Genomic DNA, 23,016 nt, shown 5'->3' with positions numbered 1-23,016 from the left:
CTATTTCCAAAAATACTAGGACTAGGGAGTATGAGATGAAGCTACTAAGTAGTAGATTTAAAACCAGAGAAATTATCTCTTCACTCAACATATAATTAAACTTTGGAATTCATTGCCAAAGAATGTAGTGAAAGCAGTTAGCTTAACAGGGTTTTATAAAGATTTAGATAATTTCCTAAAACAAAAGTCCATAAGCCATTATTAAGATAGTTTGGAGAAAATCCATTACTTATTCCTAGGATAAGCAGCATAAAATTTGATTTAATCCTTGGGATCTTGCCAGCTACTTTTGACCTGGGTTGGCCACTATTGGAAACAGGATACTGGGCTTGAAGGACCTTCGGTCTGTCCCAGTATGGCAATTCTAATGTTAAATAAAACCAGTATGGCAATTCTAGTGTTTTTATGTAGATCCAACCATAAAGCTTTTGCTTCCAAACAACTGATCACAAAGCTATTTTCTTGTTGTTATACTGTTAAAAAAAAAATTGTACCTGTAAACAGCCTTGATTGAATCTCTTCATAAAGGTGGTTAATAAATCTCAATGAACAAAATAAAATAGGATCACACAAAATTAATTTTATAAGTTTAGCTTACTAAGCAACATCTTTTCTTAATGGAACATTTCAAATCCTTTTTTCACTAGAAAACCTCCTTACCTCTTTCATTTGACGAAGTATGGCATTTTTAGCTTCAATTTCAGTTTTCACTTGATCATCTGTTAATCTTATGTAGTCCCTGCATCTCTGAGGTTTCAGATCCATCCTTGAATATAATCGTCCTTGAATACTATCAAACAGCATATTCATTGACCTTGGCAAAATACCTGCATCATTTGGTGTGCCTAAAAAAACAAAAGTATGGTAAGGAGATAAGTTTCTGATTAATTAACATGTGGCTCCCCTTACTTACTGTTACCAACAGTTCAACATTTCTTTTATTAAGCACAGGTCTGTAGCAATAAAAACAAAAAGTACTTTACTATTCATGCTACTCTTATCTGATAAGATACCCGGAAGCAGTTTATATATACAGTCCATTCTCGTTAGGCAAAATCACACATTGTGAACATGCAAATATCTAATCTAATCTTCCATTTGTGTGTCACTCATACCTATTCAGGCTCTAGGTGACTTACATAGAGAGGTTAGAATGGGTTCATAGGGAGCTTAAGGAGAGGGGGGCCTTAAAAAAGTGGGGGGGAGAAGAGGGGAGCGAAGAAAGACTCGGTTGTCTAAATAAGAACAGGATAGGATCATTCCTGAGAGAGGCGTGTTGATTCAGCGGAGTTTGCATATTCGCAAACCAGCACTTAATAGAAAACATCTTTTTCGCTTTCACTCTCTCACGGACAGGCTTTGCTTCCATATATGGCTCCCAAGCATCTGGAGAGTGAATTACAGGTACTTCAAGTGCTGTCCCATGCAGGAACCTAACCTTTTTCTCCCAACAGAATCCAATGTTCACTTTCTGCAGTTTTGAAGCATAACGTGTACTTTTGGAAACTAATCTCTATTTTCCCATAGACAACATTTCATTATTTGCGATTTCATAGTTCGCAAACATTTTCGGGAAAAGTATTACTGTGAATAACAAGAATGGACTGTTTGTTAAAACTTTCCAATAGGATACTGCCAAGATTAACCATTCAGCATTTGTGAACTCAAACCCTACTCTTGTAAATCCAGGTAAAGGAGGGGTAAAAGACAAAACTTAAAGGGATGAAGCAACTTGACTGAACTGTAAACAAGTTCCAGTATAACACTAAATAAGAAAGCTATGGGGGCGAGAGAGAGGGAAAGAGAGATATGTTTATGTTTATTTAAGATTTGATATACCGCTCCTGCATTTTACTCACCTAAGCGGTTTACAATGTATCAAACTAAAATGAAATTAGGTACTTGAGAAAAACTACCCTACATATAGAGATATACATATAAAGAAGGCTAAACACTATGCACTCAGTCCAACAGAATTTATTTTATCAAACCAAGAAGCTATATCATGAATTCAGTATTGCCCTTTAACTTTATAGAAAATAAAGTTACTTACCTATAGCGCAGGGGTAGGGAACTCTGGTCCTCGAGAGCCATATTCCAGTCGGATTTTCAGGATTTCCCCAATGAATGCATATTCATTGGGGAAACCCTGAAAACCCGACTGGAATACGGCTCTCGAGGACCGGAGTTCCCTACCCCTGCTGTAGCAGATTTCTCCAAGGTCAACAGGATACATATTCTCACCTCGGTTACATCAAACAAAGCCCCACACAGAAATTGCTTACTACATTCAGAAAACATTTTAGAGTTCACCATGCATGCACACCTTCTCGTCTACCATTGTTGCACTGGAACTAGCCAGTAAAAAAATCTAGCCTCAACGCTTCCCAAACTGTGGGTAGGGACCCCAAATAGGGGTCACAACACCCATGTTTCGAGTCAAGACTTAGGTGGGCTCTGCATAGGTATAACGGTATTTTGAACCTCCTAGGAGTTATACAATTTTATTTGGCCACAAAAAGATTGATAAGCACTGGCCTAGCTAACAGAGGAATATGTATTCCATATACCTTCCCTTCTCCCCTTTAGAGTTGAATTTTATCTTGTCAAAACACTTGCTACAGGGATGCAAGCAGGATACTATTTACTCCCTAGCTCATAACATAAGAATAGCCAAAGGCCCATCAAGCCCAGTAGCCCGTTCTCACGGTGGCCAATCCAGGTCTCTAGTATCTGGCCAAAACCCAAGGAGTAGCAATATTCCATCTACCGATGCAGGGCAAGCAATGGCTTCTCCCATGTCTTTCTCAATAACAGACTATGGACTTTTCCTCCAGGAAATTGTCTAAACCATTCTTAAAACCAGCTACGCTATCCGCTCTTACCAAAATCTCTGGCAATGCATTCCAGAGCTTAACTATTCTCCGAGTGAAAAAAAATTTCCTCCTATTGGTTTTATAAGTATTTCCCTGTAACTTCATCAAGTGTCCCCTAGTCTTGGTAATTTTTGATAGTGAAAAATCGATCCATTTGTACCAGTTCTACATCACCCAAGATTTTGTAGCCTTCAGTCATATCTCCCCTCATTCGTCTCTTTTCCAAGCTGAAGAGCCCTAATCGTTTTAGTCTTTCCTCATTCGAGAGGAGTTCTACCCACTTTATCATCTTTGTCTATTTTCTTTGAATCTTTTCTAGTGCTGCTATATCCTTCTTGAGATAAGGAGATCAGAATTGAACGCAATACTCCAGGTGAGGTTACAACATGGAGTGATAGAGGCAATATAACATTCTTTTTTAATAATTCCTAGCATCTTGTTTGCTTTTTTGACCACCACCACACACTGAGTGGAAGGTTTCATCGTATTGTCCTGCAAATGTCAGCTAGGAATCATTACAACTTACATAATATTAGAAAGGATACAGTGACAGACATTATACAAATGATTGCATAGGACTAGCTCAGTGCAGTGAAGAGAACAGATGTGTTTTCAGTGCTTTCCTGAATTGGAAGTATCTAGGTGTTTGGTGCAAGCTGCCCGGGAGGCTGTTCCAGATTTTGGGGCCTCGGAACTTGAAGGTGGATTCAAAAAGGGCTTTCCTCTGAACCAGGTATGAGCAGGAAAGTGGTAGTTTTTAGTGTTGGATTGTCCTCAAGTTATTGAAGGACTGTGTGAGCTGGATGGCGGAAGTAAGTCCAGCTCAGTTTTCTCTGTATCTACCCTTATTTCTCTTCCTCCACTTCTAAGATACACCCATCTACTTCCTTCTCCAATATTACCATCATATTTCTTCATCCTACACCCAGCAACCAACCCTATATCCTCTCTTCCCCTGCTTATGACCTTGCTTCTCCATCTCCCACAATATTTTTCACTGTCTTCCTTCTCACTCCCCCATCATTTGCTCCTTTCTCCTGCACTACTCCCAGCATCTGCCACTATCAGCCAAGGCTCAGCATCAATGTTCAAAAACAGCAACAGAACATTTTTCCTTACTTCCACTGCTGTGCTTTTTATATATACAAGATATATAATGCTGAAAAGCTGACAGTATCACTATCAGAACAGTACAGTGGCAGGAGTAAAGCAAGAATGTTCCACTGCTGTGAAAAGCAAACTAGAAAGGTAGGCTTTAAGTGCCCTTAAGCTTGGAAGTCCTGATCCAACACCAAATACAAAGGACATCTGATGGAAAGAAAACAACTCGAGTTTAATAACTGGTGTGGATAGGCAGGGTGGATAAAGGCCATATGGCTTATCTGCCACCATTTTCTATATTTCATGTCATGAACTGAAGGGCTCCCAGTGTTCTCCCCAGGGCCTTACAGCCGGGCGCTGCACCCGGCTGATTTAGATGACCGCCCAGCTAATCCTGCTGCCGCCGCCGATGCTCCTTCCCAGGCTGACTTGCCACCGAAAATTTTGTTTGACGCCTGCCTTTTTTTTTTGCCAGCATGCTTTTACTTGCTTCGGGCCTTCCTCGTTGCCGGATCCTGCCTACTTTCTGTTTCCGCGAAGGCAGGACCCGGCAACGAGGAAGGCCCGAAACAAGTAAAAGCAGCAAGTTGTAAGCTTCCCTCCGGGGCTTTATCGTGTGCATGCTGGCTTCCCTTCTCCCCCCCCCCCCCCGGGGACGCTACTTCCGGTTTCGGAGGGAAGAGAATGGAAGCCGGCACGCACACGATAGAGCCCCGGAGGGAAGCTTACAACTTGCTTTTACTTGCTTCGGGCCTTCCTCGCTGCCGGGTCCTGCCTTCGCGGAAACAGAAAGTAGGCAGGACCCGGCAACGAGGAAGGCCCGAAGCAGGTAAAAGCAGCAAGTTGTAAGCTGGAGGGAAGCTTACAACTTGCCTAGTGACTCTGCCGACGGGTGTGTGAGCTGGGAGGGATGGGAAGAGAAATGCTGCTGCTGCACCGAATGGGGGAGGGGAGGGGGAATAGAAATGTTCTGTTGCTGCACACATTTTTTTGGGGGGGAATGGAAAGGGAAGAGAAATGTTGCTGCTGCTGTACCCGATTTTGGGAGGGGGAGGGGGAAGAGAAAAGCTGGTGCATCCAATTGGGGGGAAGAGAAAAGCTGCTGCTGCACCCAATTGGGGAGGGGAAGAGAAGTGCTGCTGCAGCAGCACCCAATTGGGGAGAGAGAGGGGAGAAGTAAGAACAGGGAAGGGAGAGGAGAGGTATGAGATGCCATGGGAGGGAGGGAAAGAAGCTACCAGACTATGGTGAGGGGAGAGATGTCAGCACATATGGGGGGAGGGGAGGAGGGAGATGCCAGGGCATGGGGGGAGAGAAGTGAAAGAGATAGAGATGCCAGATCATGGGGTGGAGTGGGAAGGAAGGAAGGAAAGGAGAAGAGAGAGATGCGAGAGCATAGGGGAAGGGGTGAAGCTGAAATGAATCCTGTACAAAGGAGAGAAAGGGCACAGGGTATACAGTTTATTGAAGGGACATAGAAAGAGGCAAGATGCCATGTGGAACAGAGAGAGGGTGGACACTGGATGCAAGGGGCAGAGAGAGGTTGGACAGTGGATGCAAGGGGCAGAGAGAGGGTGGACAGTAGATGGAAGGGGTATAGAGAGAGAGAGGGCAGAGGCTGGGTGGAAGGGACAAAGAGAGGACAGATGTTGCTTGGAAGGGAGCGAGGACAAACGCTGAATAGAAAGAAGAGAGTGAAGAGAAGATGATTAAAGCAGAAATGACAAAAGGTAGAAAAAAAAATTGTTTTGTTGCTTTACGTAGAATCAAGTAGTATTGTAACTGTATTGATTAAAGTTTATAAATAGGAAATGGAAATAAGGCAGTTTTTTAGGGACTAAACCCCTTTCCTCAGGTCAGGACAGGATACCATAACAGCAGGGGTGCCCAAATGATCGATCGTAATCGACCAGTAGATCGCAAAGGCAATGTGAGTCGATCGCGTTGCCTTTCCATTCTTTTTCTTCCTGCCTCCCTGACCAGGCCAGGCACGTACAAGCACTGAACTCACAAGACTTCACCTCCGACGTTAATTCTGATGTTGGAGAGGAAGTTCTGGGCCAGCCAATCGCTGCCTGGCTGGCCTGAAACTTCCTCTCCGACGTTAGAATTGACGTCAGAGGTGAAGTCTTGTGAGTCCAGCGCTTGTATGTGTCTGGCGCTTGTATGTGTCGGCGAGCCAGCAGAGAGAAATCGGCATGGTGGCTTAGGGGATAGGGAAAGAATCGGGGAAGTGGAGAAATCGGTGCGATGGCTTGGGGGGGCAGGGGGAGAGAGAAAGAAAGCAGGCAGGGGGAGAGAGAGAGAAAGAAAGGCAGAAATAAAGAGGGGGACAGGGGGAGAGAGAAAGGCAGACAGGGGGGAGAGAGAAAGAAAAAGAGACAGAAAGAAAAGGGGAGGGACATAAAGAAAGAAATATTGGATTTACAGTCAGAAGAAGGAAATGCAACCAGAGACTCATGAAATCATCAGACAAAAAGTGGTTTTGAGAATTTATATCTGCTGTCTATATTTTGCACTATGGCCCCCTTTTACTAAACCACAGTAGCGTTTTTTTATCGCAGGGAGCCTATGAGCATCAAGAGCAGCGCAGGGCATTCAACGCATTTCCCTGTGCTAAAAATCGCTATTGCGATTTAGCAAAAAGGGAGAGGTATATTTGTCTATTTTTGTATAGTTGTTCCTAAGGTGACATTGCATAAAGTCATCTGCCTTGACCCCTTTGAAAACTCACAGAATATAAATAATAATTAACATTTTCTCTGTGTACAGTATGCTTTGTATTTTTTTAAATTTTATTGTTGGTAGATCATTTTGACGTGGTCATTTTAAAAGGAAGTCATATTGAGCATTGGAAAATAATAATAATAATAATTAACTAATAAAAATAGTACACATTTAGGGCTCCTTTTACTAAGTTGCGATAGTGGTTTTAGCGTGCGCTTAGCACGCGCGCTAGACGCTAATGCCAGCATTGAGCTGGCGTTAGTTTTCCCGCATAGTGCGGGGGTTTGCGTGCTCTAAAAACGCTAGCACACCTTAGTAAAAGAGAGGCTACTTTTTCATGCCACCCGGCTGGAAAACATTTCTGGGGAGAACACTGGGCTCCTAATGTCTCAAAGCAAAGCAGATGATCTCTTGCCAAGTTATAAAGACTGTTTGTGCATTAAAGCAGTTTGTATGTTTAAATTAACTAAGCATCATGAAAAAATTTTTTCTGAGCCCTTAGTCTCACTCTTCATCTTCCATCAATCCCATAGTGATAAGATCCATAAGCAAAAGGAAAAAGTACCTTGAAATGTATAGGTCTTTCCAGCATTTGTAATGCCATAGGTGAAGATGAGACGATTCTGTCCTTGCAGAAATTCTTTCACAGGCTGTCTCACAGTGCCTTCAAAAAATTCTGCCTGTGTTGTTTCTGGTCCAAATACCTAAATGATAGTTAACAAAAGAAGCCATTTGAAAATTGCATATACCAATTGTCGAAATAAAAAAATGTATTAGTTTGGAATTTATTTATTTATTTAAAAGTTAGCCATCTTCTGAAGGCATTTCTGTTCCACCTAAGCTTTCTCAGAAGAGAGAGAATTTTGATTCAAGGGTCTGTACCTATATAATAATTTTTTTTAACTCATGAATTGTTAATGTTCTGTGATCAGCATGTATTTATGAAAAAGATTAGATTCTTACCTTGATAATATCTTTTCTTTTCCAGTAGATAGGAATGGTATGCTGAACCTTAGGGTACTCTGTCCATTCTCATGCACATACTGCAGAAAAATGTCAATCGCAGTTTTTGAAACCTCCTCTTTCACCCGGGAGTTTGCTTCCCCCTTCAGTTTATTCCAAAGCATTCAGGAGAAGGAGAGACACGGGAAACTCCCGAAACCAATCTGCTCATATAACGTTGTAACAGTCAATAATGAAACTTTAATGTATAAATGAGTTTCGCTCTAGTTTGAGTGATGTGCTGCCGGTGCCTTCCTGCCAATTGACATAGGCCATCCTGATCCTCAACATAGGCGGCCAAATCTACCATCAAGGAGGCCTCACTTTGAGACTCCAAGGGGATCAAGACTGAACTTTCATCCCCTGTCCGACTGACAATCAGAGCCAGGGAGGCACTCCGCTCCCATAGAAGCGGTGCTCTAAGGAGTCTTAGGAGGCATGTGCTAAGACCCGTTCTTCAGCGGACCTAAATTGCATATTTTGGCCATGTTCATATGCCTGCCAGAGCAGATTAATAAACTTTGAGGTAAATAACTTAGTAAGACACTCTCCTTCCCCTTTAGAAAGGAGAAGATGCCTCCTCTTTGGCTGCAAAGCAGGAGTCAGTTTGGTGCACCGTGCCACTGTTCCAGGGTTCCTGGGGAAATTTTTGCTCCCCTAACACGCTCAAAAGCAATATGCCATGCCCCACATGGGAGCAAAACTTGAAGCTCCCGCCTGCCTGACTCTCTTGATGCGGCATGTGGCACAAGGGAGCTCTTTAGTCACCCATCCTTCAAAAACAAAGCATGACATAGAGGTATTAGAGTCAGAAGACTCCATCCCTGGCACTCTGGAAGCAAAACTAGTTGTTTTGGAGAAGTTTGAGAACTCAGAAAAGAAAAATAATAATTTGTGAAAATTCAAGATGGCCACCATTGCTGAATTTTGGTGCTAAAAAACAAACAGCTTAAAAAAATCACCTCAGGGCTGACCAAACTAGAGAATGACACTGTGACAGAATTTGTCACCATCATTCAGGATAAAAAGGTAGGGGAGGAAGAGGGGGAAGTGAAACGTAGCGGGCACCTAAGCGCCCCAAAGAACACTATAAGCGCCTGAACAGCCTGCACTCCAGCCCCAAACCAAGTTAAAGGGGTGAGCAAACACCAGGGGAACAGATCCCGAGTTCCACTAATCTTCAGCAGGCTGGCTGAACCAGATCCCCAAATGATACACCTACCAGTTGCAGAATTAAAATCTGCTTCTCTCCACACAGGCAGAGTAAACTCTTATCAAAAGGAATCTCTGATTTCATTTAAAAGGCCACAACAAGAGCAAAAAAAACAGAGCAGATCAGAAGACACTTTTCATACTCACCTGCCGCAAGGGAAACTGAAGGGGGCAGCAGACTCCTGGGAAAAGGAGGAAGTTTCAAAAGGTGTACTTGGAGTGACATCTTTTTGCAGTATGCTCCTGAGAATGGACAGAGTACCCCAAGGTTCAGCATAACATTCCTACTGCATTGGAACAATGATTATGTATGTATTTGAAGCAATAGACAAAGGGATGGTAAACAAGACTACATATTATAATGCCTCTGTGACCTCTGAGTATTGAATTCAATTTTGGTTGGCATATCTCAAAAAAATAAATAAATAAATAATAATAAAAAATATATATATATATATATAGCAGAATTAGAAAAGATTCAAATAAGAGCAACCAAGATTATAAAGGGGGTGAAACTCTAATATGAGGAAAGACTAAAGAGATTAGGCTCTTCAGCTTGGAAAATATACAGTTGGAGAGAGATGATTGAAGTCTACAAAATCCTGAGTGGTGTAGAATGGGTACAAGTGGATTGATATTTTACTCTATCAAAAATTACAAAAACTAGGGGATACTCAAAGTTACAGGGAAATACGAGTACTTTTAAAACCAATATGAGGAGTTAAGCTCTGGAACACATTGCTAGAGGGTGTAGTAAGAGCAGTTAGCATAGTTTAAAAAAAAAAAAAAATTTGGACAAGTTTTTGGAGGAAAAGTCCATAGTCTGATATTGAGATAGACATGAGGGAAGCCAGTGTTTTCCCTAGATAAGTAATATGGAATATTACTACTGCTTGGGTTCTTGTCAGGTACTTGTGACCTGGATTGGCCACCTTGAGACAAGATACTGGGCTAGATGGACCATTAGTCTGACACACACAGATTAATGCATCTCAATGGCCACGACTTTGGTCTTGGAGGTTAAGATGCACATTGTCAGCTTCTATGAGACAAACTTGGTTTTTTATTTTACATAGAGCTTTATGGACCCCTACACGTTTACATAGAATTGATAGCTCTAAGTCTAATAGATGTGGCATTGTCATCTAGAAGCAGGGACATTAGATCATCTTTTATTTTATTGTCCATTCATATTAATATTTTGGAAATCAATTTGGCCTCAAATTAATAGGATGTTAGAAAATCCGGTAGCCTTGACATACGATACGATTCTGTTTGGTACTGCAATGAGAGCTCGGAGTCAAATTTCATCAGATAACAATAAACTTTTATTTATATTGACTGGAGTAGCAGTTCAACAAATTACACATAACTGGAAAAATTGCGACAGATTAAACTATAATTTTTGGTGGAACTCAGTTTGCCATATATATACAAGATGGAGCGTACATTTGCAACACAAAAAGGATATATTGATAAGTTTAAGAGGATTTGGGGACCATTAACAGATTTTTGTAATGACTGATTTTCATTTTTCCCATATTAAGATAATGGTTAAAGGAGGGAGGGTGGGAGGGGGTAAGGTTTTTATTCTCTTTGTCATAAATTATAAATAATTTATCATAATAGATGTTATTCTTATGTGACAATAACAAAATGGAGGGAGGGAAGAGGATTCATAATTAAATAATAATTGATAAAATCATTACAGTTTATATGATATATAAAATCATAATAAAGATAATATAAGATATGTTTTATATAAAGTACATTATAGATATATCAAGTATATTGTTAAAATAATTGTATGAAAAAATATGACACTTGTTGTTATATGAAAAAATCAATAAAAAACTTAACAAAAAGTCTGACACACTATGGCTATTTTTATGTTATTATACATGGATACCTTTTTATCCTCCTTACCCCAAAGGATATGTGCATGATAAAAAGACTTCATGTGCAGAAGGGTCTGTATGCTGGGCAGTAAAACTGAATGCTCAAAAAGGACCACCAGCATCTCATAAATGGTTTATATGGTCATGTTTTGCAAACTGTATTACTTGTTTTTAATGTAGTAAACTACAGTGTTTGGATAACTAATACACAGGTTCAGTCAGCCTGGACAAGAACTCCCCAGTCTTAGACTCATATTGGTTGTCACTACCACCTAGTCTGGAGATTCCAATGGAACCCTTTTTATTTGGAAGACACCAAGCACAGGTTTCTTCCAGGTCCTTGACTAGCCTCTTCCAATTGGAATCACTTTCTGAGGGTAAATTTGCTCAGAGACCAAGACAACAAACCAATAACAAAGCCATAGTCACAGCCACTTATGGGCCATCATCACCTAGGCCATCAATTGAGAACATATACGGATCAAATCATAAGAGAACATACGTTACAAAGGACATATTAGATTCCAAGTTATCTCTGATGCATTGGGCTCAGGAGCTACTATTGTAACACCACCCTTGCCACATATCCCCTGCAGACTAGTGCTGCCCGATTCCCAATTCGAATCTATTCACCGATTCACTTCGGGTGAATCGGTTCGAATCGATTTACAAAAAATAAAATAAAATCAGCCTCCCGATTTGGTGACTGACCCTCACCCCTCACCCCCTAAAGCAGGAATGGCAGCGCTGCCTCTTGCTGGCCAACTGCTGCTGCTTCTGCTTTAAGAGGCGAGGGGGGAGGGTCAGTCTGGAAGTGCTGCAGTGTCCTCCGGCTTCCCCCCTGACCTCCTGCTCTCCTGCTTTTGCCTAACCATTGTTCTGAGATGGAAGTCCATCCCCGGCTCTTGTTTGCCAGTCTCCTTTGCCGCTTCTTCCGCCCAGCCAACCGGGCTAGAGAGGAACCACAGGAGCGACGTCAGCATCACTATTGGGAAGCACAGTTGACGACCGGGATAGAGACAGCTCAGCCCGTGAAAAGAGGGAGACTGACAGGAATGAGCAGGAGATGCAAAGGAGCTAGATACCCCTGCTTCCACAAGCAGCCATCTGAGACATATTGCCATCTATCACCAAGCCCGTTCAGGTGTGGAGCCCTCCAGGACCTCAGCCTCTGCCGCCAGCGCTCCCTCAGCCCGTCTTGCAGCCGCCGGCACTCACCCAGTTGCAGCCATCACAGCTTCAATGAACGCGGAGGTCTCGCCCACACCCTGCGATCGCCAGCACTCAAGGAGCTCCTACAGCCCTGCTACTGCCCGTGCTAGCCATCTACACCCATAGCTGCAGTCCGAAGAAAGAAAGATTTCAATAACTAAAAATGTGGAAGGCGCCTGTCTTTGGGTGCCATGGCCGTTTAAGGGCAAAATTCCTCCATCTGACAGCGGCCTTGCACTGATCAGGGATTGACCTGATTTTAGTTGATTTTTCTGCTAGGTTTCTATCTATTTAGATTTTTTTTTTTTTTTTTTTTTTAATTATTCTATATATTCAGTTTTGGTTTAATTATTTTTCTTATCTTATTTCAATTTTATTTTAGTGGGATGGTTGTTTTTTTAAATTAAGATTTAATTTCATTCTTCCTCCTTATTTTATCCATATTATAGTTTTAGACTGTGAGCCCATCTGGGAGTAGAGAATATTTTAGTGTAGAAGTACATGGAGGGAGGGAAGGGGGGTCAAAGAGACGTGCATATACCGGACTGGGGGAGGGAGGGGATGAAGAAATACAGAGGTCTAAAAACAGAGGAGAGGGAGAGTGGACAATGGGATTTAGGGAGGGAAGGAACAGAAAGGGAGAGAGATACAGATACTGGGTAGGAGAGTAGTTGAAAAGAGAAAGGGAGAGCTGGTGGACCCTGGGGTGGTGGGAAGGAGGGAGACATGCTGGATGAAAGGGTAAAGAAAAGGTGGATCTGTGGATGGAGACGAAAAAAAAGAAAGATACCAAACCTCCGGGGCAGGGAAGGGAAACGGAAGGGGAGGACAGAGATGGCAGATGGATGGTTAGCACGGAGAAAGAAGAAAGAAGGAGACCCTGGCAAGCAAGTTATCAGAAGACAACCAGAGCCTGGGACCGACAAGATTTGACTAATGGCCAGACAATAAAAGGTAGAAAAACTAATTTTATTTTCCATTTTGTGATTACAATATGTCAGATTTGAAACGTGTACCCTGCCAGAGCTGGTGTTAGACCGCAAACGTGAACTAGGATTTAAGAGAGAGAGGAAAAGTCTTTTTTGTTTGTTTATTTTGTTTACACCAAAGCGCCAATGTGGTTAGGAGAAGGAAAAGGGGGTGAAGAGGCTATAAAAGGGGTGAAGAGGCTATAAAATAAACCCACCAGGATGTTTGAAAAAAACAACCACCCAATTGGGCAGGAAAATCGAATCGAAAAACCAATTCAATAGGCTGAATCGAATTGAAATTTTTTTCCCTGAATCGGGCAGCACTACTGCAGATTACTGCCTGCACACTAAGTGCAGAAGAGAAGATCATCTGTTTGGTCTAACTCCATCTTCTAGTCATGGGAGTCCTTTGGTGCCAAGCAGCCTTCCACTGGCACTGCAGTCTTCATTACAGCTATCAAGGAATCCACCTTAGGGACACAAAGGTTTGTCCAATCTTCTTTTGTGGGCTAAAGGACCAAATCTAGAAAACTCCCACTCTGCCATGATCATCTACAAGAGAACTCTAGAGAGGAAAGGCTGTAAAAGACTTCTGCAGATGCTCTTAAAATATGATCTCCATCTGAGACCACCTCTGGCACTGACACTAAAATGTGGAGCTGAAAATCATCTGGCTTTCGAGGAACAGCAATTCAAATGGGGAAAGCTGCCCTGCCCCTGAGAAGGAAACCCCCAGCAACAAACCATCATGGTCACCATCCTCTTCTAGGCAAATAACTTCCAGGGAAGATGCCAAAAAGATCAGAGTCCATTCATCCACAGAGTTCTCACTAAAGTCCCTGGGTCACTTATCACAGGTGGGCCCACTTGAGGAGCCCAGGATTTCCAAAACTTACTGGAGAGCTGGCCTCTAGAGCCCTAATGTGCCCTTCATATAAGGACAGTGCCAAATTGAGGCCCCATATCCAACAGCAGTGCATGAAGCCACAGACACTGCAAAAAAAATTTTTAAAAAATTATATTTTTAAAAAAGAGCTGTGGAACTAGAGCTGCTTGATGAGAATCTCTAGCCTAGTCATGTGGATCCTTAAAGGCTATCTGTCCCTCCTTGAAGAGGATGGTATACTTAGTGACCCCAGAGAGTCAACTACAGGGAGAAGAAAGACAAGACAATTACCCTCTCTTTCAGGAGAAGGTCAGAGACATTAGCCTGGTCCCACATAGAACAGAACCTAGGCCCTCCCATTCCTTGAGCACCAAATAAAATATTTCAAAGAAGAACCAATAGAGGAGAAAAATCTTGGCCAGTCTCAGATGGCCCACCAAGATGAGTGCCCCCCTCAGGGACTCCTGAGGAGAAATCATCAATAGCTGAAGCACCACAAACACCTGATAAAGAGTTGAGAGCTCTTCCTTCTGAAACAGATGCACCATTGGATACTGTCTCTCCTCAACTGGGGACAGCTCCCCAGGCTCCAAGGAGTCTGAGTGGGCAGGAGACGAGAGGCTAAGTGTTCCAATGCCTCTTCCTCTATTGCCCCCCCCCCCAGATGAGCACCAGAAGAATGTCCAACCACCCCCCAACCGCCCAGGCTCGCTTACCTGTGGTAGGAGAGGGGCTGCAAGACCAGCAAGGCAGCAAACAAAGGTGAAGGAGCTGAGGCAACCATGTCCCCTTCCCACCTCAAGACATCCACACAGCTAAATCAGGTCTCGTCCAAGCCACAAAGGCTGCCATCAGAAGGGACTCAAAATCTCACCCAGATCCAAAGCCAACTAATCATGTCCCTGCTGTGTAAGGCTGTAGGCCTACCTCCAGACTCCCTAGGGGCGGATCCATTGATGAAATATGATCCCGGGAGCCACATGGCCAGGATCTTAAATGGCCAATGCTCCTGCTAAAAACCACATGTTCGCTGTTAAATAGGCCAAATCCGACAGGCATTCCGACCTACTGGACCAACCGCAAACAACTTTAGGGGATTTTCACAGGTGCTCATTATTCCAGAGGACCCCATCCTGCAATCGGGGCAAATGGAGCCAGCAGATATCTGGCACATGCCACAAGAACTACTTTACTGTAGCATGGAAAGCACCGGCTACCAGGAGTCTGTAGGGAAATCTGCAATGAATTGCTCGTGCAATCCCTCTGTGCCATGCTTTGGAGTAAAGACAACAGCTTTCAGTTTTCTGGGTGCTTTTTCTACCCCCCCCCCCAAAAAAAAAAAAAAAGCTTTAAGCAGTCAAGCTATCAGATCCATGTTCCTTCCAATCTGAGTTTTTCTTTCTAGAATTGATTGAGGGATCTAGAAGAGGAGGTGGTCAGATCCCCACTAGCAGAAACCTTACAGGACCTGACTCAGCTGCGTGAAGGGCATAAAACAGGGGACTCCCAAAAGGAGGAGCAAAATGTGCCGAGACCCAGAAATGGACTGTGGCTCAGCTATCTGGAAAATTCGGTAATCAAGGTACTCAAGTGACCGTAGTCAGATGCTGCAGGAGTGGAAAAAAATACTGAATAGTTCCAGGATGCACCTACTGTTATGTCACTGAAACTAGTCATTCTTTACTCTACCTCCATAGGGTATACAACTCACTGGTGTGGACTAGTGCTGCCCGATTTGAATCGATTCACCGATTCACTTCAGTGAATCGATTTGAATTGATTCGCTCTGCAAAAAAAAAAATCAGACTCCCCAATTCATGAGTCCTGACAAACGTCCGGGCCTCCTAAAGCAGCAGCCGCAATGGTGGTGGCTGGCCAGCAGAGGCAGTATTCTGAACAGGCTGCTTGTGGCCTTCCCTTTGCTGCGTCACTGAGGACGTCATTAATGACATGGGAACCATTCAGTGAGCAGCTCGGCACCGGGCAGGAGCAAGGAAATTTTTCTCCTGCCTGATATACCGCTAGGCTGTGAGAACACGAGGCGGCCATTAAGGGAGGGGCTGAGCGTGGGGCAGGAGTGCGAAAAGCTCGCTACTGCCCAGTACACTACTGGACAACCAGGGATTCAAAAAGGTATGCGGGAGGAGGCAGGTTAAAAAAAATAAATAAATAAAAAATCGGCAGTCGGCTGGGACAGGAGACTGGAGGGATACCTCCTGTTTCAGACCACCAGGTCATAGGGCAGGCCTGGTGGAGGGCTGCAGGACATCGGGGGGACAGGATGGAGAGCCGGACAGGGAGGGAGGGGGGCTGGATGCAGAGCGTGGCAGGGGAGGGAGGGAGGAGGGGCAGGGCACATTATTATTATTAAATTATTATATTATTAAACCCCCTCCCCTATATTCAAGTAAACCTTTTTTCTCCTTTTGGGGGGGTAAAAAAAAGGTACCGCGTCTTATACTTGGATAACTTATATTCGAGTATATTAAGTGCACAGGCAACTGGGGGGAAGAAATGTGTAACTATGCAGGAAATTATGTCAGAAAGGGGCAGCGAGAGAGATCTGGGTTCCCTCCCTTAGGCTTAGGCCCCCTTCAAAGCTGTACCACCTGTTCACTACCTGGTGGGGTAGATGAAACCCTATCAGCCAAAGAAATCTGCTACCTGAGCTGCCCCCTTCCTCCTCATACTGCTTCAGAAGTGGAGATGTCAGCAGCATGGCTCCAGCCACCGATGCCAGCACTCCCCAAGCACGAGGATGGAGGTGGCTTTGGCAACAGATTTCTTTAAATGGCAGGACTTTGGCATCCCCACCAGCATGAGGAAACGCATGGCCTCCCAAGTCCCCTCCTATGCCCCCCCAATTACTGCCTATGCCCCAACTTTAATCGTGCAATTAATCACTATTAAAAATTTAATTTTAAATATAGCTCTATCAAACATTAAATTTGGCGATTTGTTATGTTGTTTTTTGTTTTAAATTCTTTATACATTTTAAATCTTAAACAAGTGTACAATAAAATATCCATTAAACTTTCAATATAACACTTGAAATTCTTAATCATATCATCTAGAATAAAAATATACATCCTCACCCCCCACCCTTCTTAAAGTAACTAAATTTCTTGAGTCATTTTAAAACAGACAATAAGTGTACATAAATATATTTGTTATGTTGTTAATATTTTACTTATTGTAAATTTTCTCAGTGTTATTACCGACTTCTTTCAGTAATATTGTTGGACTTAATCTGGAAATGCAAGTATTAGAAATTTTTGAGATTAGATTAACATTTAAACAATTGGCATTTGTGTTCTAATGGGTTATAAGACACAAAGAGATATTGTTTTGTGTGTGATGTATTTCTTACACGTGAAAACGTAAATTTCTGTGCTAACTGTGTATAGCTTTTTTCACTCAGTCGATCCACTGAGTTCCTTGGGGCTTTCAGCAAAATACTGGAGTCGTCTTGAATAGATATACAGTCCTAAAAACATTAAAATAAAAAGAAAGTTTACAAGTGTGGGCATTAAAAAAAAATGTTATAGCATTGTCACAAATTCATATTCTAAATGAAATTTTTACAGACCTGAGACTCATTTTGCTCAATTTCCAAAGCACTAAAAGGTTTAACTCGGATGTAAACTTCAAGAGGTTCTCTGCCTTCGGCACTGTTCCTCTTCAAGATGCATAGAGGAAAAAAAAGAAAAGAAAATTAACTAAAACAATTTTTTTTTAACTTCTTTATTCATTTTTAAAACTTACACAAGTGTACAAGATTACTTCCTTAATAAACATTTACAGAAATACTTGAAAATACTTTCACATCATCATACATAGATAAAAAATTTAAATCCCTTCCCACCCATCCCTTCTCAATTAATTTAAAGGAACATATCATATAACATTCATATATTTAATTATACAGTACTGATTCTTACCCAATCCCTCCACCCAAAAAGAAAAAATATTGTCAGTGAGAAAATGATGTCTACTCATTACAGTAATTTGCCAATGGTCCCCAAATCTTTATAAACTTATTATAATTTCCCTTTTGCAAAGCAATAACTCTTTCCATTTTATATATATATGTGACATAGGGAATTCCACCAAAATGAATAATTAAGATTGGTATAATTTTTCCAGTTATTGGTAATATGTTGGATGGCAACACCTGTCATTATCAATAAAAGTTTGTTATTACTTGAAGAAATTTGACTTTTAGTTCTCATTGACATGCCGAACAGAATAGTATCATAAGATAAAGCTACGTGATTTTCTAGAAGACAATTTATTTGAGACCAAATAGATTTCCAAAAGTTCATAATGCAAGGACAATAAAATATTAAATGATCCAACGTCCCCGCTTCCAAGTTACAGTGCCAGCATCTATTAGACTTAGAGCTATCCAACTTTTGTAAACAAACTGGGGTCCAAAAAGCTCTATGTAACAGAAAAAAACAAGTTTGTCTCATAGATGCGGACACTGTACACCTTATTCTCCAAGACCAAATTTGTGGCCATTGAGACGCAGAAATATGATGCTTAATCTCAATGCTCCAAATGTCTCTAAGACCAGTTTTTTGTTTTTTATTCAAATATCCATATAGTAATTTATACCACTGCGCGGCCTGATGTCCCAGGAAATCCGTCTGAAAGCACAGGAACTCCATAGTATATTGATTATTAAGAGTTTTCCATTCAGGGAACCCCACCTGAATAGCCTGCTTCAGTTGCAACCACTTAAAACTCTGTGACTTATTAAAACCAAATCTATGTTGCAACTGTGAAAACTCAAGCAGTTTACCATTTGAAATAACATCATTTAGAGAACGAATACCTGCAATAATCCGCCAATTTGAATCTTGGAGTTTATCCATAAAGACTGATTTGTAGATTTACTTAATGGAATAGGTGTTAAATTACTAACATAGCAATGTTTTCCAAGTATCAATTACCGTATTTTCGCGGATATAACGCGCACCATTGTAAAACGCGCACAGGGGTATAGCGCGCAGAAATCACGATGATATGTACAAAAACTTTTCTATACCGCGCTCAGGCATATAACGCGCATGCTGCCCGACTCTCCTCTGGCCACCCCGACTCTCCTTTCGCTCTCCCCGACTCTCCTCTGGCCACCCCGACTCTCCTTTCGCCCTCCCCGACTCTCATCTGGTTGCCCCGACTCACCCTGACTTTCGGTGCACTGCCCCGACTCTCCTCTGGTTGCCCCGACTCACCCTGACTTTCGGTGCACTGCCCCGACTCTCCTCTGGTTGCCCCGACTCACCGTTCACCCGCCCTGACTTTCGGTGCACTGCCCCGCCTCTCCGTGCCTGTCCCCCTTGAAGTCCTGTCCCCCCTTGAAGGTCTGCCTGTCCCCCCTTGAAGGTCTGCCTGTCCCCCCTTGAAGTCCTGTCCCCCTTGAAGGTCTGCCTGTCCCCCTTGAAGATCTGCCTGTCCCCCCTTGAAGTCCTGTCCCCATCCTGAAAGCCTGATGCCCCCCCTCGACGTCCGATTCTTCTCCCCCCTCGGCAGGACCACTCGCACCCCCACCCCGAAGGACCGCCGACTCCCCGACAATATTGGGCCAGGAGGGAGCCCAAATCCTCCTGGCCACGGCGACCCCCCTAACCCCACCCCGCACTACATTACGGGCAGGAGGGATCCCAGGCCCTCCTGCCCTCGACGCAAACCCCCCTCCCCCCCAGCCGACCCGCGACCCCCCTGGCCGACCCCCACGACCCCCCCACCCCCCTTCCCCGTACCTTTGGAAGTTGGCCGGACAGACGGGAGCCAAACCCGCCTGTCCGGCAGGCAGCCAACGAAGGAATGAGGCCGGATTGGCCCATCCGTCCTAAAGCTCCGCCTACTGGTGGGGCCTAAGGCGCGTAGGCCAATCAGAATAGGCCCTGGAGCCTTAGGTCCCACCTGGGGGCGCGGCCTGAGACACATGGTCGGGTTTGGCCCATGTGCCTCAGGCCGCGCCTCCAGGTGGGACCTAAGGCTCCAGGGCCTATTCTGATTGGCCCACGCGCCTTAGGCCCCACCAGTAGGCGGAGCTTTAGGACGGATGGGCCAATCCGGCCTCATTCCTTCGTTGGCTGCCTGCCGGACAGGCGGGTTTGGCTCCCATCTGTCCGGCCAACTTCCAAAGGTACGGGGAAGGGGGGTGGGGGGGTCGTGGGGGTCGGCCAGGGGGGTCGCGGGTCGGCTGGGGGGGCGGTCGGAGGTTCTTGGGGGGGGGCGGTCGTTGGAGGGAGGGGGGTTTGCGTCGAGGGCAGGAGGGCCTGGGATCCCTCCTGCCCGTAATGTAGTGCGGGGTGGGGTTAGGGGGTCGCCGTGGCCAGGAGGGTTTGGGCTCCCTCCTGGCCCGATATTGTTGGGGAGTCGGCGGTCCTTCGGGGTGAGGGTGCGAGTGGTCCTGCCGGGGGGGGGGGGATGTATCGGACGTCGGGGAGTCGGCCGGGCAAGAGGGCTTGGGCTCCCTCTTGCTCCGATCGTGGATGCGGGTGCGGGTGGGAGCGCGTGCGAGCGGTCGTTCGGGGTGGGGGTGCGAGCGGTCCTGCTGGGGGGGTGAATCGGGCGTCGGGCGGGGTGGGAACTATGTTTAAAAACTTTTGTATACCGCGCTCAGGCATATAACGCGCGAGGGGTATGCGCGGTACGTAAAATCACGTATAACGCGCGCGTTATATCCGCGAAAATACGGTAATATTCTGTTCTCTTTGTACTTCCTAGGCATTTTAATACTGAGAACATGAACAAGATGTAAAGGAAACATGAGACGCCATTCCAAATATAACCAATCAGGGGCATTTTCCATGAGTTCTGGGAGGACCCAATACATCCCCTGGCATAAAATATAGGCTTGATGATACCTATAAAAATTTGGAAAATTTACCCAACCCTCCTCAATTGGCTTTTGTAGAGATACTAAAGAAATTCTAGGCCTTTTACCCAGCCAGACAAATTTTGTAAGAATACCATTTAACTTTTTATAAAAGGACCCCTGAAAAAAATTTGGTATCATACTCATTTGGTAACAAACTACAGGCAAAATCATAATTTTAATCGTTTGAACTCTTTCCCACCAAGAAAGATGTAAAGGATTCCATAACAAGAATTATTCTTCAAGTCAATAGATATATGCCAACAGTATATAACTGAACTTAATTATTTGTTGATGCAGTCAGATGCTGAAAACCAAGGAAGGCTATTTTTAAGCAATGGTTTATAGTAATTTATATACACTGTTGTTCACTTGAAAATAGCTAATCTAAAAAATGATTAAATAGAATAATCCTCATTAACAATTTAAAGCATGATTTGAATCAAACCTGCCCTGGCTGAAATGGTCCAAAACTAATCATACATAAGATCCTAGAACCTTTGAGGTCTTGCTCACTGTTTTTAAGATCTTGAGAACAGAAATCTTTAACACCTGCACAGTCCTCCCACCTAGTTGCTTGGACAAGGAGGGGGGTGTTGAGGAGAAGAACATGTGCTATTAACAAAAAAACCAGAAGACAAAAAAAAATTACATGAAAAAAATATATATATTCTTCGACTGGATCAACACGAGACCTAAACCTTAAATACAAAATGTCTCACCACACAAATCAAATCAATTTCTTGGACCTTATGATCAAAAAGGACTCTTACCGTTTGATGACTACCATCTATCGTAAACCAACTAATAAGAATGCATTTTTACACTTTACCAGCTTTCACAATAAATCACTGAAAAACCTTACCCTATAGCCAATTCCTAAGGCTAAAAAGAAACTGTACCAACTTTTCAGATTTCCAACAAACAGAAGAAATGGCACAATGCTTCTCTAACAAGAGGTTATCTGAGGAGATGCATACATGATTGCTACCAAAAAGCTGTACACTGTAACAGAGAAGATCTCACAAAAAAAAATGTGTAAAAATCTCTCCTGATTTGGTTTGCACAATGCACTTCTCACATCTAGCAAATGACCTAAAGAAGATCATTATAAGACACTGGCACATTCTAGAGAATCACGAATGCTTGAAAGACAAAATTCCAACTATTGCCTACTCCAGACATCAAAATATAAAAGAAAATTTGGTCCCATCAGCATTACCTCCAATCCCCTCAATTCTTAGAGTAAGTGGAAAGAACGAAGGGACACTTCCAGTATAGAAAATGGAGAAATTAGGTTCTTACCTGCTAATTTTCTTTCTGTTAGCTTGTAGACTTGTATAGTCCTTACGAATGGATTATAAACCTCACTGCTACCAGCAGGTGGAGACTGAGCACAAACTTGTATACCAGTATAGCTTCCCCTCTTGCAATCCAGTCTGCCTAATAGCCAAGCAGAACCTAGGAAAGACTTCAACTGAAAACAGTATAACACACTCCGAACAGGAGTGGAAAAACCAACTACTGTTGGAACATGTGTAGAACTGAATCCTAGTATAGCAAACATCCCCACAGATCATCAGCTAAGACAGGTGAGCCATAGCTGCTGTTCTTACTTCTCCCTGGCCCTAGAAAAAATTCTAGAACACACAGAAAAAACAAAATCTGCACACGAGCAAAACAAAAACCCGCAATCACCGCACAAAGACAGAAAGGGTGGGGGACTATACCAGTCTACAAGCTAACAGAAAAAAAATTAGCAGGTAAGAACCTAATTTCTCCTTCTATAGCGCTTGGTAGACTGATATAGTCCTCGAAGAGCCGACACCAAGAACACGTTCACCAAATACTGCATACTGATGCGCTTAAACATCCACAAGGTAGTGTCTTACAAAGGAATGCAGAGAAGACCAAACTGCAGCCTTGCAAATATCCACTGGAGGCACTAGAAAGCACTCAGCCCAAGAAGCTGCCTGACCCCTAGTGGAATGAGTCTTGAGAAATTCTGGAACAGGTTTCTTCTTTAGAAGATAAGCGGAAGCAATGGTCTCCTTGATCTAGCGCACAATAGTAGCCTTAGAAGCGCCATCCCCCTTACGAGGACCCGCTAGAAGGACAAAAAGATGATCTGATTTCCTGGTCTCCTGGGTCTGCTGCACATAAGAGCGAAGGACCCTACTGACATCCACCTTGTGCAGCTGTCTTTGCTCAGAAGAGCCCTCCTGACTACTCAACA

At 43.4% G+C, this 23,016-nt stretch overlaps 1 protein-coding gene across 5 annotated transcripts in view; it reads right to left on the bottom strand.

Moving 5' to 3' along the window:
- Positions 1–23,016, bottom strand: part of KIF20B (kinesin family member 20B) — a 237,092-nt gene that overhangs the window by 192,049 nt on the left and 22,027 nt on the right. For all 5 annotated transcript variants that reach the window (XM_033943513.1, XM_033943516.1, XM_033943517.1 and 2 more), the window contains exons 3-6: positions 17,475–17,564; positions 17,256–17,372; positions 7,270–7,408; positions 661–845 (exon numbers count right to left, since the gene is read on the bottom strand). In XM_033943513.1, coding sequence (XP_033799404.1) covers positions 661–845; positions 7,270–7,408; positions 17,256–17,372; positions 17,475–17,564 — 531 coding nt within the window. The remainder of the gene's footprint in view (positions 1–660; positions 846–7,269; positions 7,409–17,255; positions 17,373–17,474; positions 17,565–23,016) is intronic.

This window comes from Geotrypetes seraphini, chromosome 4 (assembly GCF_902459505.1).
Source record: "Geotrypetes seraphini chromosome 4, aGeoSer1.1, whole genome shotgun sequence".
Lineage (NCBI taxonomy): Eukaryota > Metazoa > Chordata > Amphibia > Gymnophiona > Dermophiidae > Geotrypetes > Geotrypetes seraphini.
Note: the sequence above shows the minus strand (reverse complement) of the source record. Positions and strands in the feature narration are given on the sequence as shown.